The 16,588-nt window shown below is 52.0% G+C and overlaps 1 protein-coding gene across 2 annotated transcripts in view; it reads left to right on the top strand.

The window, feature by feature from the left end:
- The window catches only part of KY (kyphoscoliosis peptidase), a 77,961-nt gene that overhangs the window by 34,497 nt on the left and 26,876 nt on the right, over window positions 1-16,588 (top strand). For both annotated transcript variants that reach the window (XM_006150855.1, XM_006150854.1), the window contains 3 exons: window positions 2,803-2,885; window positions 7,555-7,663; window positions 9,127-9,244. In XM_006150855.1, coding sequence (XP_006150917.1) covers window positions 2,803-2,885; window positions 7,555-7,663; window positions 9,127-9,244 — 310 coding nt within the window. The remainder of the gene's footprint in view (window positions 1-2,802; window positions 2,886-7,554; window positions 7,664-9,126; window positions 9,245-16,588) is intronic.

Raw genomic sequence — 16,588 nt, 5'->3', positions numbered from 1 at the left:
TTTCCCTAGAAACTTCACCTTTGAAAGTTAAGGGGTTGTTCTTTTGTAAAAGACTGCAGCTTAAGTTTACAAATAAAAATACATCCACATGTAATTATTGGTGATAGTCCTCAAGTATTTTGCTGTATTTAATTGGGTCTCCTAGGCACAGACTTATGAGTACTAACAAATAGTACTAGTTGTAAGAAAGAAATAAAAGCAGTAGTTCTGGAGATATTTTATCTGATTAATGAAACAATATTCCTACAAAAAAAATGAAATTTGTAAAATAATGAACCAAATGATACTTTAAGGCACAGGCTTAGAATACAGGTGCCCGTGTTTGTGCTATTTCCATCTGATATATGCCTTCGGTTGATCCAATTAGACATTGTCATGAAAGTAACAAGAAACTAAGTGAGTGTGATGGAAAAATTACATTAAAGAGGAGGGAAGCTCCCAAACAGGTATACAAAACAGCTTATTAAAGGATCACAGTCAAAATTAGACAAATATTTTGCCATAGAACAACATGCAATTTGGGTAAATAGAAAGAGAGAGAAAGGGAGAGAGACAGATAGACAAACAGAGATAGTTAGACAGACAGTAAAATATCTGGCAAACTTTTCCCCTCTCTAAATTGGGAAATCTCCAAAGGAGGCGTATTTTCCTGTATTGGCTGGATTTTGATGGGATTAATTGACTGATTTATATGGTTAGCTTTGTTTGTTTCATTTATCATTATTAAGGAAGGTTAAAATAAAAACAGGGAACAAAGTGAAGAACGTCATTGAGGAACAGGGTTCAGGCACCATGGTTAACTATGTGTTGGGTGCTGTCCGAAGTGCTGGATTTATAGCCGTGAGTGAGACACCATCCCTGTCCTCTTCAAATCTGCAACCCAGTGGTGTTACCTGTGGCTTCTACCAAGAATCCTGAAACCAAAATGGGTCCTTACTTCAGGCGTAGCTCACATAGCTTCAGAAGAGGTGGTGAGGGCTTCCATGAGGGAGGTAGTGAGACTTTTATTGATTCAATCTGAGATGAATTTGTCATGCACAAAGGCAACCCATCCAATAACCTACCTCATGACTGTGGGGAATTGGTCTATCCAGTGACTTTACCTGCATTCTCCTTTATATACTCATCCCCAAAGCTCTGTCCTGAATCTTGCTAGTGACTCTCTGGGACAACTGAACATTGTGCTTTGCATGAGGGCCCCTTAATTGGGGGGAGGAGGAGGAGGAGGAGGAGGGCCTGGCTCTTAACAGGAATGGACTTGGGACAGTGAGGAGGATCATGTGACTGGCTCCTGACTAAACCCGATCTCGAAGGTTTAGGGTTCTCCTGTGGCCGGATGTCGTGACCCCCCCTAAAAAGGTGGCATTGACCCTCCACAGGTCGCAGCCTGGAGGAGGGTCCTGGGTCCGCTAGGACCCTGACTGGAGGTGACAGCCCCCACATCCTCTCACCACACCTCTTGGGTCAATGGCACCCACGGTCCAGAGCAGCCCTGGGTGCATGGCTAACGCAGCTGCAGCCCCGCCAGGCACAGAAGCTGCAGGGCCTTGCTCCTGCACCCACCTTGGGAGGAGCCCACACCCTGAGCCCTCCCCGAGAGCAGTGTGGCAGAGGGTAGCCACCATCTCATTGGGACTCTGAACAATCCCATAGATGTGCACCTGAGGCCAGGAGTCTGGGTCCAACCCCCTCCAGCGAGTTGGAGGTCAGGCCCAGGCTGGAACCTAGGCCTGGGGCAGCCTGCCAGGCCCTTTCTCACAGCACTCTGCTCTCCCTGGGTGTCCACAGGCATCCTGCTGCACCCTGGGGCTCTGTGGACACTCCGTATTCACCCAGCACCCAGAGGCTCCCGAGATGGAGACAGAGGTGGTGGGCCCACCTAGTCCGGGTCTGTTCCCCGCTGGCCCTGTCCTCCTGCCACCCAGCTCCTCGATGGTAGTCTGCCTGGCTCAGAGGGTCCTGCTGGAGCCCAGGCTGTCCTCTTGGCTCTACGTCCACCTGATGGTCTGACCACTCCCCATCAACTTTGCAGTGGACCACCCAGCAGCAGCTGACTAGGCCGCCCTTCACCCTATGGGGAAGCCTGGGCGGCTGTTGGCCCAGAACAGCACCGGCCCTGCGTGTTCTCGCCTGCCTGTAACTCGGTCCCATGGCCCGACTGAAGGCCCAGTCTCCAGGAAGGAAGCTTCCCCTGAGAGAGACTGAGCAAGAGGAGTGATTCTGAGGCCGCCCTTAAAGCTCCCCCAGGTCCCAGCCCCGCCAGTAGGCCCTCTTGGGGTGTTCCAGTCTTCAGCTGACCGTGGGCGAGGGAGGAGCCCCGGCTGGGTGCCAAACCCATCTCACGTGGGGCACCCAGGTAGCCGAGCCTGCCATGGCCTCCGACACCCGGGGCGCAGCGGCACCCCCACCCTCACCCCGCCATGGCGCAGACTCCCTCCTTGAGCTTGGTGTGGGCAGACAGCACCGCCTGGGTGCTCCCCTCAGGACCCGCAGAAAACTGAACAGTGGGGAAAGGGCATTTCCTCGTCAGTATTTCTGGGGACCGCTGGGTTCATTGGGATTAAGCAGCCTTCTGGGGTCTGTTCCCTGTGAGCCTCCGCGAGGACCAGAGGTGCCGAGTTCCCCAACCAATTCGGCCAGGAAACCGCTCTCGGGGACCCAGCCCATGGGGCCCGAATTGCAGGCTTCGGGAACTGTGTTAGCGGTCAGGCGGTCACGGCTCCCCAGAGAGACAGCGAGGCGTGGGCCAGGCAGCCCTCCTCGGTGGGTCTCAGCTGCTGACCGAGCCTCCTGTGTTTTCAGCCTACCCCTGGGATCGGTCCAGCCTGAAATCCATGTCCCTGGACCTGCGGCAGTTTGAGAAACTGGACACCTATGCCTCGCAGGTAGGAGAACTGCCCCTGGCCGGGGGTCCCCACTCCAGGACAGCACACCCTCTCCCGGGCCCTCCTGAATACGTCCCAAGTCACTTGGGAGGACGGCCCCAAGAGCGTCTTTCACAGAGTCCAGATGACGTACAGCAGGCCAAGGCGGCAGGCTGCTGCCCAGAACTGAGGGCCAGTCCAGCTGCCACCCCCACCCATGATCTCGGAACACACCCTGCAGCCCCCCGGCCAGCCGCACCATCTCTCTGCCCAGCGGGTGCGGGTGCTGCTGGGCTAGGGCTGTCTTAGTCCACAGAGGAGGAAAAGGAGAGGTTGAGAAGGGCTGTGGGTGCAGATGGTCAGAGCCACTGTGCTCAGAGCCATGCTCGCCCCGGAGCACTGGGCTCTCATACCGCTGGGCCAGGGCGTGCCTGGGCGGAGGTAGGGGGGCAGATAAAGACCTGAAGCTCCAGGGACACTTGGAGTCATGGGAACCAGGCAGGAGCTCCAGCACAGAGACTGACAGGAGGGCCGAGGCACCGGACCTTCTTCTGAAGTCAGAGTGAGCCATGTGAGGACAGGAAGAAGTCCTGGACGGGTCACTGTAGGTAGCACCTTAGGGACCTTCTCTGTTGGTTGATGAGTGGATGGACAGGTGTGTGGATCAAGAAAGTTAGATTCGAGGCAGATTAGGGGCTTCCAGCTACCCTAGAAGACATGACCCCTGCTGAAGGGAGAGTGAGTACAGGGAGAAGCAGACAGGTCAGTGCTAGGGCGGGCACTGGGAGAGGACCACGTCTTCAGTGCACGTGGACAGCAGGGCAGGGAGAGGACTCCCACGTGGCTGGGCTGAGTTGGGGGAAGAATAAGCTGGCTCTTCACCACAGGGAGCAGGGAGAAGAAGCAGGATTCCGGAGGGTGATGAATCTGTGTGAGGCGTGATGGGCTCTAGGGTCTGAGGCACAGCCGGTGGCAAGGACTTCTGGGTGGCTGGGTCTATGAGCCTGGAGCGGCCTGGCAGCAGACATGGGGCACCATCAGATTCTGCTTAGAGCTAAAGTTACAGGATGACATCATACTGGGGACAGTGGCAGTGGGTGTTGGAATCCGAAGGACCTACAGTCGTCACCGGAGAGGCTGGGGCGAGGCCAGGAAGCTTGGGAGCTCTGGAAAGTCCAAGACGAGCATCCCGGGGCAGCCATGGCCATCAGCACGAGCCAGGAGAGGAGGACAGCCTCCTTCCTGCTCCTCCGGCACGGAGTGCCTCTTCCTGCCAGAGGGCCAGTTCAGAGGGGGCTGGACCTTGGCCAGGCTGGTGGGTGTAGGACCAATCTGGAGGTGGGGAGAGAGGTGGAGAGAAGGTCCCTGGAGCCTGACAAATAGGGGAGGCTAGCTGTGGGCAAAGCTGAAGAGGAGGAAGGGCTCCTGCAGGTGGGAGGCCAGGAGGGGCAGGGCAGCCAGGAAGCAGGGGAGGAGGGAGGACACATGAGCAGCAGGGCACTGGCTGAGGAAGAGCAGTCCCTGCAAAGGCAGGAAGCCTGGGCAAGAAGGCTGGAGCAGGAGACCGTGAGGGGTTCACTAGTAAGGAGGTCCTGTCTGGCCTCTTGAAAGGTTGAGGCCAGCTCAGCTGAAAGTCAGAAGGGGGTGAAGCCGAAGATCTAGGAAGGTGGGCCATTTGGTAGTGGCCATTAGAGGGGTTGGGACAGGCCACCGGTTCAGAGAACAGTGCCAGGAGCCCAGCTGAGGCCTGAGACCAGTCACAGATCTGCAGGTGGCCAGAGCAGACAGGCCCAGTAGGACCAGGAGGGGAGGACCGAAGGATCAGGGACCACAGAATTGAAGCTTTGGGCCAAGGCAGGACTCCAGGCTACCGCGTGGGGCTGCAACGTGCAGGTCATAGCTTTAGGGCTGAAAGAGGGACAAAGACAGAAACCGTGGAGTTGGAGCTGGGTATAGAAGAAATCAAAGCCAACAGAGTGGGAGTGAGAGGGGCCCAGAGTTCTCCTTGGGGCCCAAGTTCCTCTGCGCTGGGTGGAGGTCAGAGGATGGGGCTCGGGGATTCAGCTGTGAGTGGCGAGCAGGTTCCAGGCCAAAGTAGGGTCAGGGAGCAAGTACCCTCGAGGTGAAGCTGTCGGAGTTGAGCACTGGGCTGCCCTGGTGCTCTCGGAACATCGGACCGGGCAAGGCTGCCTTCCAGCAGCCCACGCCTGCTTCTTCCGAGGCCCCTGCCAGAAAGGCTCGTTTGTTCTTCTATTGTTATCACTGTAGTAAAATATGTGTAACGAGATTTGTCATTTTCATCCCCTTTAAGTGCACAACTCCCTGGCATTAATTACATTCACGATACTGTACAGTCGTCACGCTATTTCCAAAATCTTTTCAGCACCCCAAATCGAGATTCTGTGCCCCATAAGCAGTGCCTGCTTATTCCCCTCCCTTCAGCCTCTTAACTCTCAGGGTTTTGCCTATCCTAAATATGTCCTTCAGTGGAATCTCCAGTATGTCTCCTTTGGGGCCCGGCTTCTTTCAGTGTCGTGTTTCCAAGGCTCGTTCACCTTGTAGCATGTTGGGAGTTAATTTTCTTCTTTTGATGGTCGCCAATACCCCAGGGCACGCATGGGCCACATTCGGCTTATCCTCTCCTCCATGGATGGACACTTGAGTTGTTTCCACCTTGTGACATTGTGAATAGTACGGCAGTGAACCTTGCTGAACAGGTATCAGTTTGAGTCCCTGCCTTCAGTTTTTTGGGGGGTATAAATATCTTGGAATGGGACTGCTGGATCATATGGTAATTCTATGTTTAACTTTTTGAGCAACTGCCAAAGGGCGGTCCACAGCAGCTGCTCATTCTACAGCCCAGCGACGTCGAAGGTTTCGATTTCTCCACATTCTTGCCAACACTTGTTATTTTCTGGTTTCGTTTTTAATAGCCATCCTAGTAGGTACGAAGTGGGATCTCATTATGGCTTCCGTTTGCATTTCTCTCATGACTAACGACGTTGGGCATTTTTGCGTGTGCTTATTAGGCATGGTCTTATTGGCCATTTTCTTCAGAGAAATGTCTTTTCAAGTCTTTTGCCCATTTTTAAATTGGGTCGTTTTGTATTTTTATTGTCTCATTATAAGAGTTTTTTTTAATGTATTCCAAAGAGTAAGCCTTTGCCAGGTATGCGTTGTGCAAATGCCTTCTTTAAGTTGTCTTTTTACTTGCTTAATAAACTTGGGAGCACACAAATGTTTTTATTTTAATGAATTGGTTTATCTATTTCTTGTCTTGTTATTCTTGTTTGTGCCCTTGATGTCATATCTAAGAATCGACACCAAATCTGAGGTCATGAAGATTTACACCAGTGTTTTCTTCTGTATCTGTTTATTTTTCATTTTTTATTTTTTTTGGAGACTTTTCGCTATAGGGCTCATGTGCTCGCCAGAAAAACATAGAGACAGAGAGACAGAAAGCGAGAAATCACCCCCCAGGGGGGATGGCCACGCCGCAATCCATTCTCCTCCATTCTTCTCTCCGGGTCTTGGGCACGCACACACACGCGCCCAGCATGAGTTTAAGTCACCGGGTCCAGGACTTGAACCAGGTCGACTACATGGGAGTCCACTGACGTAGCCATTACGCTAACTGCTGGTCCCTCCCCAGTGTTTTCTTCTAAGTGTCTGCTTTAAGTTTTTCTATTTGGGTCATCGATCTATTTTGAGTTGATTTTTGTAGTGGGTGTAAGGCAGAGGTCCACCTGTGTTCTGTGCATGTAGAAAGCAGTTGTTGTGGCACCACTTGTAAAAAGGACCAGTCCGGGAACCAGCAGTTAGCGTAATGGCTATGTCACTGGACTCCCATGTAGTCGACCACGGTTCGTGTCCCGGACCCGGTGGCTTAAAACTCACGCCGGGTGCGTGTGCGTGCGTGCCCAAGATCCCGAGAGGAGAATGGAGGAGAAGAGATTGCGGCGTGACCATCCCCCCGGGGGGTGATTTCTCGCTTTCTGTCTCTATGTCTCTCTCTGTCTGTCTGGCAAGCGCACGTGCCCTACAGTGAAAATCTCTCCAAAAAAAAAAAAAAAAAAAAGGACCAGTCCTTCCCCCACTGAATGGACTTGGCGCTCTAGTCAGAAACTCGATTGCTCGCAGACATATGGGTTTGCTCCTGGAATCTCGGTTCTCTTCCGTTGGTCTATATGATCATTATATCAGCACCAAACTGCTTTGGTTACGGTGGCTTTACAGGAGATTTCCAAACTGGGAAGTGTGAACGCGTAAACTTTTTTTTTCTAAATTATTTTGGCTATTCAGACCCCTTTGCAGCTCCATATAATTTGAAGGTTCGATTTTCCATTTCATCAGAAAAGACTGTTAGAACCCTGATAAGGACCGTGTCAGACCTCTGGTTGTTTCGGTAGCATTCGCTATGACTAGGGGCTACCACAGCTGTCCAGATGTCCGCCTGACCTGCCCCCGGACTTACAGGGAGAGGCTGCGTGATTCCAGGCCCAGGATCTAGCCGCTCAGCACGGCCTGCCTGCCCAGCTCCCCCCACCTCCCCAGTCTGCCCTCAGTCAGCCTTCGTCCTCTGGGCCTCTGCTCCAGCCTCTGCCTGAGGACGACCAGCACTGACTGCAGGTGACGGGGTGCCAGGCTCCGCAGCCTCCTTCCAGCCCCGATAACCCTCCCTGCTCCCCAGGTGACAGTCAAGAGTGGCCTGGACGAGCTGGTGAGTGACCTGCTCCAGGAAGCCCACAGTGACCTGGAGAGGGTCCGTGCCATCTGGATCTGGATCTGCCACCACATAGGTAGGCCCCACTGTGCTGCTGGCCCTAGAGCCCTGAGGCCACTCCCTGCATGCCCTGCTCCCATTCAGCCTTTAGTGTTTGTGAGTTGGACAGCGAGGCCTTTATGACTGTACTGAGTAAGCAAAGACCAGGACAAAGCCCCATGTGCTAATGGCCTCCGTGAAGGTTGGTGGGCCCATCCATGCGGCCCTCTGCCCAGCTGGAGGCCAGAGCTGAGGCTCACGCCAGGACAGCCTTCCCGCAGTCCTGGCTCCTCGAGACCCTGCTCTACAGATACGAACCCAGGACAGAAGGGCATCTCTAAGAAGGACTGTCACTGGCTGGGCGAAGTCGAAGCTCTTCTAAAAGCTATTGTAACACCAGAGACCTTACAAAGCGCCCAGGCCAAGGAGAGCAGGCTCTCCTCTCCTGCCCCTGCTCACACTGGCGACCTTGGTCACTGGTCTCGGCCAGTCTCCAGGGTTTGCAGAGCCATGTCAGGGTGCCTGGACCCGTGTAGCTGCCCACAGCTCCGCCCAGGATGACCGTGGGGGACCTCAGCAGGTCAAGCACAGAGGTGGCTGCTCAGATCTGCTGCCCCTTGCCATCTTACAAACACAAGTGAGAGGCCGAAGGGGCAAGGCCATGGAGTAGACTCTGGGCCCTTCCCCATAAAGACCAGCCAGGCCTTGGCTCACCTCCTTCTCAAGAGCTTCCCTTCATCCTTTCTATAGCAGCTAAGTTTGCAGCTTGGGGGCGGAGCTCGCCTGACACAGGTGAGATTTAGGGCCAGGGACCACCTCCTCCCACCCCAACCTCACAAGCGCTGCCTGGGCCTTAAAGAAGTAAGATCAGAAATAGAACGCTTGGTAGGACTTTGTTGACTGCTCCTGTCCCCACACCAACAGATACATGCACACACACACACACACACACACACACACACACCCAACACACACAAATACACACACACACAGGCCCTCAGTGGCCATGGTGACTCGAGCCTCAGGGCCTCACCACAGGCCTCAGACTCTACCCAATCCCCACAGCCCCTTGTTAGTCCCAGGAGAAGCTGGGAGGGGGCACCCCGTGGGCCTGTGTGCGGCCTTGGCCTGGGCGCCACAGCAGGGCAGGAGGAGCACTGTCCCTGGAGCCGTGTGCAGAGCTGTCTGGTGGAACGAGCGAGGACAGCCCTCCTCCCCTGTGCTGTCTTGGTTTAGAGCCCCGAAGGCCCAGGTGGTCCACTCAGCCTACACCTGTCCCTGGCCACCTACACAAAAGGGAACACATTTCCCAGACTCTGCTTGAGCTGGGACCTTGTTCCACCTGGCCTGCTGTGAAGTGCCCCTCCCACCTCCTTGCCCCACCTCATGACGCCCAGTCCAGCTGGGAGCAGGGGTGGGGCCGTGGGCAGTGGCGCCTCCCTGCCAGCCTCAGCTGCCTCCCGGCTCTGGTTCCTCATGGCCCCCTCCTCTGTCCTCCAGAGTACGACATCGAGGCTGCCCAAGAGAAGGACCGGCAGGCCTTCAAGCCCACGGACATCCTGCGAACCCAGAAGACCAACTGCGACGGCTATGCTGGCCTCTTTGAGAGGATGTGCAGGTACAGGAGGTGCCAGCCAAGGCAGGGGGTGACCACCACGTCAGGACAGAGGGTGACCGCCCAGTCAGGACAGGGGGTGACTGCCCAGCCAGGACAGGGGGTGACTGCCCAGCCAGGACAGGGGGTGACAGCCAGCCAGAGCAGGGGTGTCCGCCCAGCCAGAGCAGGGGGTGACTGCCCAGTCAGGACACGGGGTGACCACTCAGCCAGGACAGGGGGTGACCGCCCAGCCAGGGCAGGGGCTTACTGCCCACCCTGCCCACTCCAAAGGGCGGTGTGTCTTCGCCCACATGCCAGGCTGGAAACCTGAGTTTGCAAACTCTGCTCTGGAATCCAAGTGAGTCCTGAAAAGGTCAATTTCTCCCTTTTTAACACCAGCATAATTGACTTTGTACCATCTGCCGGGCTTTGCGATGCATTAACATAATGGCAGATGAATGCACAGAGATAATTTGGTTATGAAAGGCCTTCTTCCGCCTTCTCCCATCTCTGCAGCTGAAGGTTAAAAGAATGGCAGGTCTGGGAACAGGAGGACACTGGCTGCTGATGCCAAGGGGACTGGGAAAGGCTGTCCGCAGGGCTGGCACGGGGCCTCTCAGGGACAACCAAAGGCCTGCTCCCTGAGAGATGTGTCTGTTGGAAAGCTGAGCAGCGAGGCAGCAGCTCCGCGGCCTGAGCTCCCATGTTGGTGCTCCAGGAACGGCCGGAGGGCCAGGTGCTGGGCAGGTACAGACCTGGTCTGAGCAGGAGAATGGGCCGTGGCTTGCTTCCAGTGACCTGGAGACAAGCTCGAGGCTGGAAGATGTCTGCTCACCTGGGGCTTCCTGTGGCCTCTCTGAGGTCTGCTGGGCTCCCCTAGGAAACAAGCAACTAGGCCTAGGCCCTGGGGCCACCAAAGATCATCTCCCAGGAAGTGGGCACATGGCTGTCAACCGTGTCTGCAGGGATCTGGAAGCAGGTGTTCTCAGGCACCCAGATGTCAGCCCACCAGCAAGCAGGTGGCAGTTCCTCTAACCAGGTGTGGCAACATGCACTTAGTCCAAAAGTGGGCAGCAGAGAGGCCTCGCTGCATCTCAGCGCTAGGTGCCGGGGGCAAGCAACCTATCCCAGGTCTGAATACACCTCCATACATACACCTGTACATATACCCCATACATACACCCCCATACATACACCCATATAAATACACCCCATAAATATATGCCTACAGACACCTGTACAGACACCTTGTACATACACCCCATATATACACCCTCATACATACACTCCTATACATACACCCCATACATACACTCCATACATACACCCTCATACATACACCCCCATACATACACCCATATAAATACACCCCATAAATATATGCCTACATATACCTGTACAGACACCTCATACATACACCCCATACATACACCCCATTCATATACCGCCATACATACACCCCATACATACACCCCCATACATATACCCATATAAATACACCACATAAATATATGCATACATACACCCCCATACATACACTTGTACATACACCCCATACATACACCCCATACATACACCTGTACATACACTCCATACATATACTCCCATACATACACCCCCATACGTACACCCATATAAATACACCCCATAAAAATATGCATGCATATACCCCCATACATATACTTGTACATACACCTCATACATACACCCCATTTATATACCCCATACATACACCTGTACATACACCCCATACATATACCCTCATACATATACCCCTGTACATACACCTATATAAATACACCCCATAAATATATGCATACATACACCCCCATACATACACTTGTACATATGCCTCACACATACACCCTATACATACACCTCCATACATACACCTGTACATACACCCCATACATATATCCTCATGCATACACCCCCATACATACACCCATATAAATACACCCCATAAAAATATGCATACATACACCCCCATACATACACCTCATATATACACCCCACACATGCACCCCATTCATATACCCCATACATATAACTGTACATACACCCCATACATATACCATCATACATACACCCCCGTACATACACCCATATAAATACACCCCATAAATATATGCATACATATACCCCCATACATACACTTATACATACACCTTGTACGTACACCCCATACATACACCCCATTCACATACCCCATACATACACCTGTACATACACCCCATACATATACCCTCACACATACACCCATATAAATACACCCCATAAATATATGCATACATACACCCCTATACATACACTTGTACATACACCTCGTACATAAACCCCATATGTACACCCCATTCATATACCCCATATATACACCTGTACATACACCCCATACATACACCTGTACATATGCCTCATACGTACATGCTATACATACAACTCCATACATACACCTGTACATACACCCCATACGTATACACCATACATACACCCTCATACATATATCCCCATACATACACCCTCATACATATATCCCCATACGTACACCTCATAGTACACCCCATATATATACCCCATACATACACCCCCATACATACACCTGTACATACATTCCCATCAAATACATATATCCTCATACATGCACTCCCATACCTACACCGCATGCATACACCCATATAAATACACCCCATATATACATACATACATATACCCCATATATACGCCCCATACAAACATGCCGTATATACACCCATACATACACACCACACATACAACACATACAAACACCCCATACATACACCCATACATCACCCCCATACATATACCCCATACATACACACATACATACATGCCATACATATACCTCATACATATACCCCGTACATACACCCTCCATACATATACCACATACATAGACCCCCATACATACACCTCATACATACACCCATACATACAAGCCATACATTTACCCATACATACAAGCCATACATTTACCCCATATATATACCTCATACATAGACTCCCATACAAAAATCCCCATACATACACCCCAACACATATCCCCAAAACACACACCTCATACATACACCTCCATACATACACCCCATACATATATCCCTACGCACACCCCATACATGCACCCCATACATACACCCCATACATACACCCCATACATACACCCCCTTACATACATGCTATACATACACGCCATACATGTAATTCATACATACACCCTACATACAACCCATACATACAACCCATACATACACACCATACATATGCCCCCGTACCTATACCCTGTACATACACCCCTGTACATATATTCCATGCATACACTGCAAACATACACACACATAAATATGCTTCCAGAAATATACCCCAGAAATACACCCCATACATACACCCCCACACATACACTCCATACATACACGTACATACACACACCCTATTCACCCACTCCATACATACACCTCACACATATAACCCCATAAGTACACCTCATACATACACCCCATATACAAACCCTCATACATACACCCCATATACACACCCTCGATACACCCTCGTACGTACAGCCCATGTATACACCCCCGTATGTACAGCCCCTGCATACACCCCCGTATGTACAGTCCCTGTATACACCCCCATACGCACAGCCCCTATATACACCTCCGTACGCACAGCCCCTATATACACCCTCGTATATACAGCCCCTGTATACACCCCCGTACGTACAGCCCCTGTATACACCCCCGTACGTGCAGCCCCTGTATACACCCCCGTACGTACAGCCCCTGTATACACCCCCGTACGTACAGCCCCTGTATACACCCTCGTACGTACAGTCCCTGTATACACCCCCGTACGTACAGCCCCTGTATACACCCTCGTACGTACGTACAGTCCCTGCATACACCCTCGTACATACAGCCCCTATATACACCTCCGTACGCACAGCCCCTATATACACCCTCGTATATACAGCCCCAGTATACACCCCCGTACGTACAGTCCCAGTATACACCCCCGTACGTACAGCCCCTGTATACACCCTCGTACGTACGTACAGTCCCTGCATACACCCTCGTACATACAGCCCCTATATACACCTCCGTACGCACAGCCCCTATATACACCCTCGTATATACAGCCCCAGTATACACCCCCGTACGTACAGTCCCAGTATACACCCCCGTACGTACAGCCCCTATATACACCCCCATACATACAGCCCCTATATACACCCTTGTACATACAGCCCGTATATACACCCCCATAACTTAGACTCACACCTGGCTCCCCAAATGCTCCAAACCCACTGCTTCACTCCCTGCCCTGCCCTTCCCTCACATCCAAGGCTGCCCATGAGACCACAGCCCCAGAGGCCACCAGGGCTGGTCAGGACACTACCCTGGCCTCCTCGATCCTCTTCTGCAGAGCAGCCCTCTCCACCCCCTCACAGTCCTGTTCCCCATCCAGACCCAGGCACCTCCATCTGCCTCGGGCCTCTCCAGGAGTCTGGATCCTTACTGGCCTCCCTGCCCAGGCTCCCTGGTCCTGGGTTTCTGAGCACTAAAGGCTCACACTGTCCACAGTCCTCCGAAGTCGGAGTGTGACCAGCTTCCAGCCCTGCACCTCACAGGACGACCTTGCCTCTCTCCTCACACTCCTGCCGGCCCACCCAGAACCTCCCTCCCCGCCTGGTGTCCTCAGCACACTGCTCCAGCTCCTGTGCTGCCTGGTGGCTTTATTAAATAACATTTCTAAATTTAAAAATACTTATTCATCATAGATGATTTATAAAATACGCTAAAGCAAAAACAGGAAAGACAGTATGTTACTGAGTCCCACCGCCTGTGTTTATTGGTTCTTACGCATCTTGGAGGTCTCGTGTGCCTTTATATGTCTCCAGCCTTTTCTGCAGCCCTGTTTGGTTTTTTGGTTGTTTTTATTTTTGTTTTAGATTTTTGCCATAGGGTGTGTGCACTTGCTGGAGGGAGCCTGCAAGAAGGAAAGTGATAACTCACCCCCAGGGAGATGGCCATGCTGCAATCCCTTCTCCATTCTCCCCTTGGAATTTTAGGTATGCAGGGACATATACCCAGCGTGAGTTTTAAGCTGCCAGGCCTAGGACTCGAACTGTGCCACCTACCACAACCCACTATTGGCTCCTTGCATCCCCTGTGGAATAGCCATCTCAGAATGCTGCCCAGTAGGACAGACATTTCGGAAAGGACAGGAAATGACAAGGCTGTTCCTAGCAGAGACTTGCATGAAATGGACCTTACCCTCTCTTAGAGAATGAGGTAACCACCGATCTGTTTTCCGTTCCATTTGTGCCTAGCAGATTTCAGAACATGCGTATTTTTATTTGATTTTGCAAATTTTAAAACAGTCCTTTTTTTCTTTTCAAGTAATAGGCTGTACCCCTTTCTGTTCGGTAAGCTTGCTGACATGCCCCATTCACAGGGCAGTGCCAGAGAGGAAGCTGGAATCCCAGGGTCCAGCCCCTCACTTGCCGCATGCTAGCTTGTCCCTTTAGTTAAAGGCGTCTTCTCTGGAGCTCCGTGTTCCCGTCTGGATGTTGAGGACTCTCACCTATGCGGTGGGCTGTGGGGCCAAATGAGAACATGCAGTTAGGAGCTTGTTAACCTGACTTTGGGGTTGCTGTTTTTAACCTTCTCTGTATTTCTTGAGCATTGGAATGCTTCTGCTCTGTGGAACTTCCCTCCAGACTGTGCCGGCCCACATAGACGCAGAATATTGACACTTGCCTTCAGTGCAACTGGCAGCTATTTGGCCTGGACCAAGGACTTAACAATGGCCATGTTCCGGCCTGCAGCTGATCATTAAAACACATCCCAACATTGCCCATCATTTAAAGTTCGTTTCAACCTGGTAGTTACCATCTGCAAACTTTCTCACGTGGCCTGGGACGTGTAACAATCACTCACAGCTCCTTGAATTCCTGGAACTTAAGCTTTAAAGATTAGTAACCCGTCACTTTCATCACTTTCTCAATTCCCTTTACCTTGAAAATAACTTCCCAAAGTTTGGTGAATTCATTAGTTCACTCCTTAGTAACTGAGGACATGTCACCCACGCGAGCTGATTTATCCCTGCTCGGCTGTCGGGGTGGCCTCTTAGCGAGAGCTGTACCCTCACGGTCATCATTACTTCCTGCCAGTCCATTCTGCCTCCCTGCAATGGCCTCATTAAAGAGTGATTTAATAAAGTAATTTGGTGGGAAATTCAGGTATTTTTGCAAACTCTTTCATTTCCTTATTGTCTTTCCCAAGTTACCCATGTGGGGTTTCTTGGTTGATGCTATGGCTTGTAACTGCTGGTTCGGGCTTTTCTGACTTTCCACCAGGCAACATTAATGGCTCTCCTTTTGCCATTTGTCAATCGACTGCTCTCAGCCTTAATTGACTCTGCCTAACTTCCTTGCAGGGGCCCAGCCCAATTCCCTCGTCTCCTGCACTGACTCAGCTCCCAGGGCATCCTTCTCCCGGTTAGCACGGCTCTAGCCCCACCAGCCAGCATGTCTTCCAGAGACTTTGGATAAAGCCAGGAGCCGTTCACCAGTGTGAAGCTTTATACCAAGGGGGGGTGTTGTCACCAGTCAGACGTTGGTCCGTTTTCCATCCATCCTCCTGCTGTCACAGAGGGCAGGGACAGGGTGATTAGTCAGCTGCTTCTGATCGGCAGGTTGTCTCTGACAATCCTGAAACATCCTTTGGTTGCAAAGGTCCCCAAAGATGGGGCATGAGCATTGCAGCCTTCTGGGAGATGTGGACTCGCGGGATAACAAATCTGACTTTGTTATGTAAGGCGTCTGAGGGGCCCCACAGTCTCCCCCATTCCTGTAGATACACCATACATCAAAGGCTCGTGCCCACAAAGATGCATTGTCACTAGAGCAAATGTCTACTAATCTCTCTCTGTATGTATACTAAAACCAGATCTGGATTTACAAAAGGGCTCACGCCAGGGCCAGCAGGCGGTGTAGTGGCCAAGGTGCTCAACTTCCACATAGCTGACCATAGTTTGTGTTCCAGACCCAGTGGCTTGAAAATCACACTGGGCACATTCTCAAAATCCCAGGAGGGGGAACCAGCAGTTAGTGTAATGGCTATGTTGCTGGACTCCCATGTAGTCAACCACGGTTCACATCCCTGACCCGGTGGCTTAAAACTCACTCCAGGCGCATGTGCGTGCGTGCCCAAGATCCCGAGAGGAGAATGGAGGAGAAGGGATTGCGGCGTGGCCATCCCCCCTGGGGGGTGACTTCTCACTTTTTGTCTCTCTGTCTCTCTCTGTCTTTCTGGCGAGCGCACGTGCCCTATAGCAAAAAACTCTCAA

The sequence above is a fragment of the Tupaia chinensis genome, unplaced genomic scaffold (genome assembly GCF_000334495.1).
Source record: "Tupaia chinensis unplaced genomic scaffold, TupChi_1.0 Scaffold000302_1, whole genome shotgun sequence".
Taxonomy (NCBI): Eukaryota; Metazoa; Chordata; class Mammalia; order Scandentia; family Tupaiidae; genus Tupaia; species Tupaia belangeri.
This window is presented reverse-complemented; position numbering and strand designations above follow the sequence as displayed.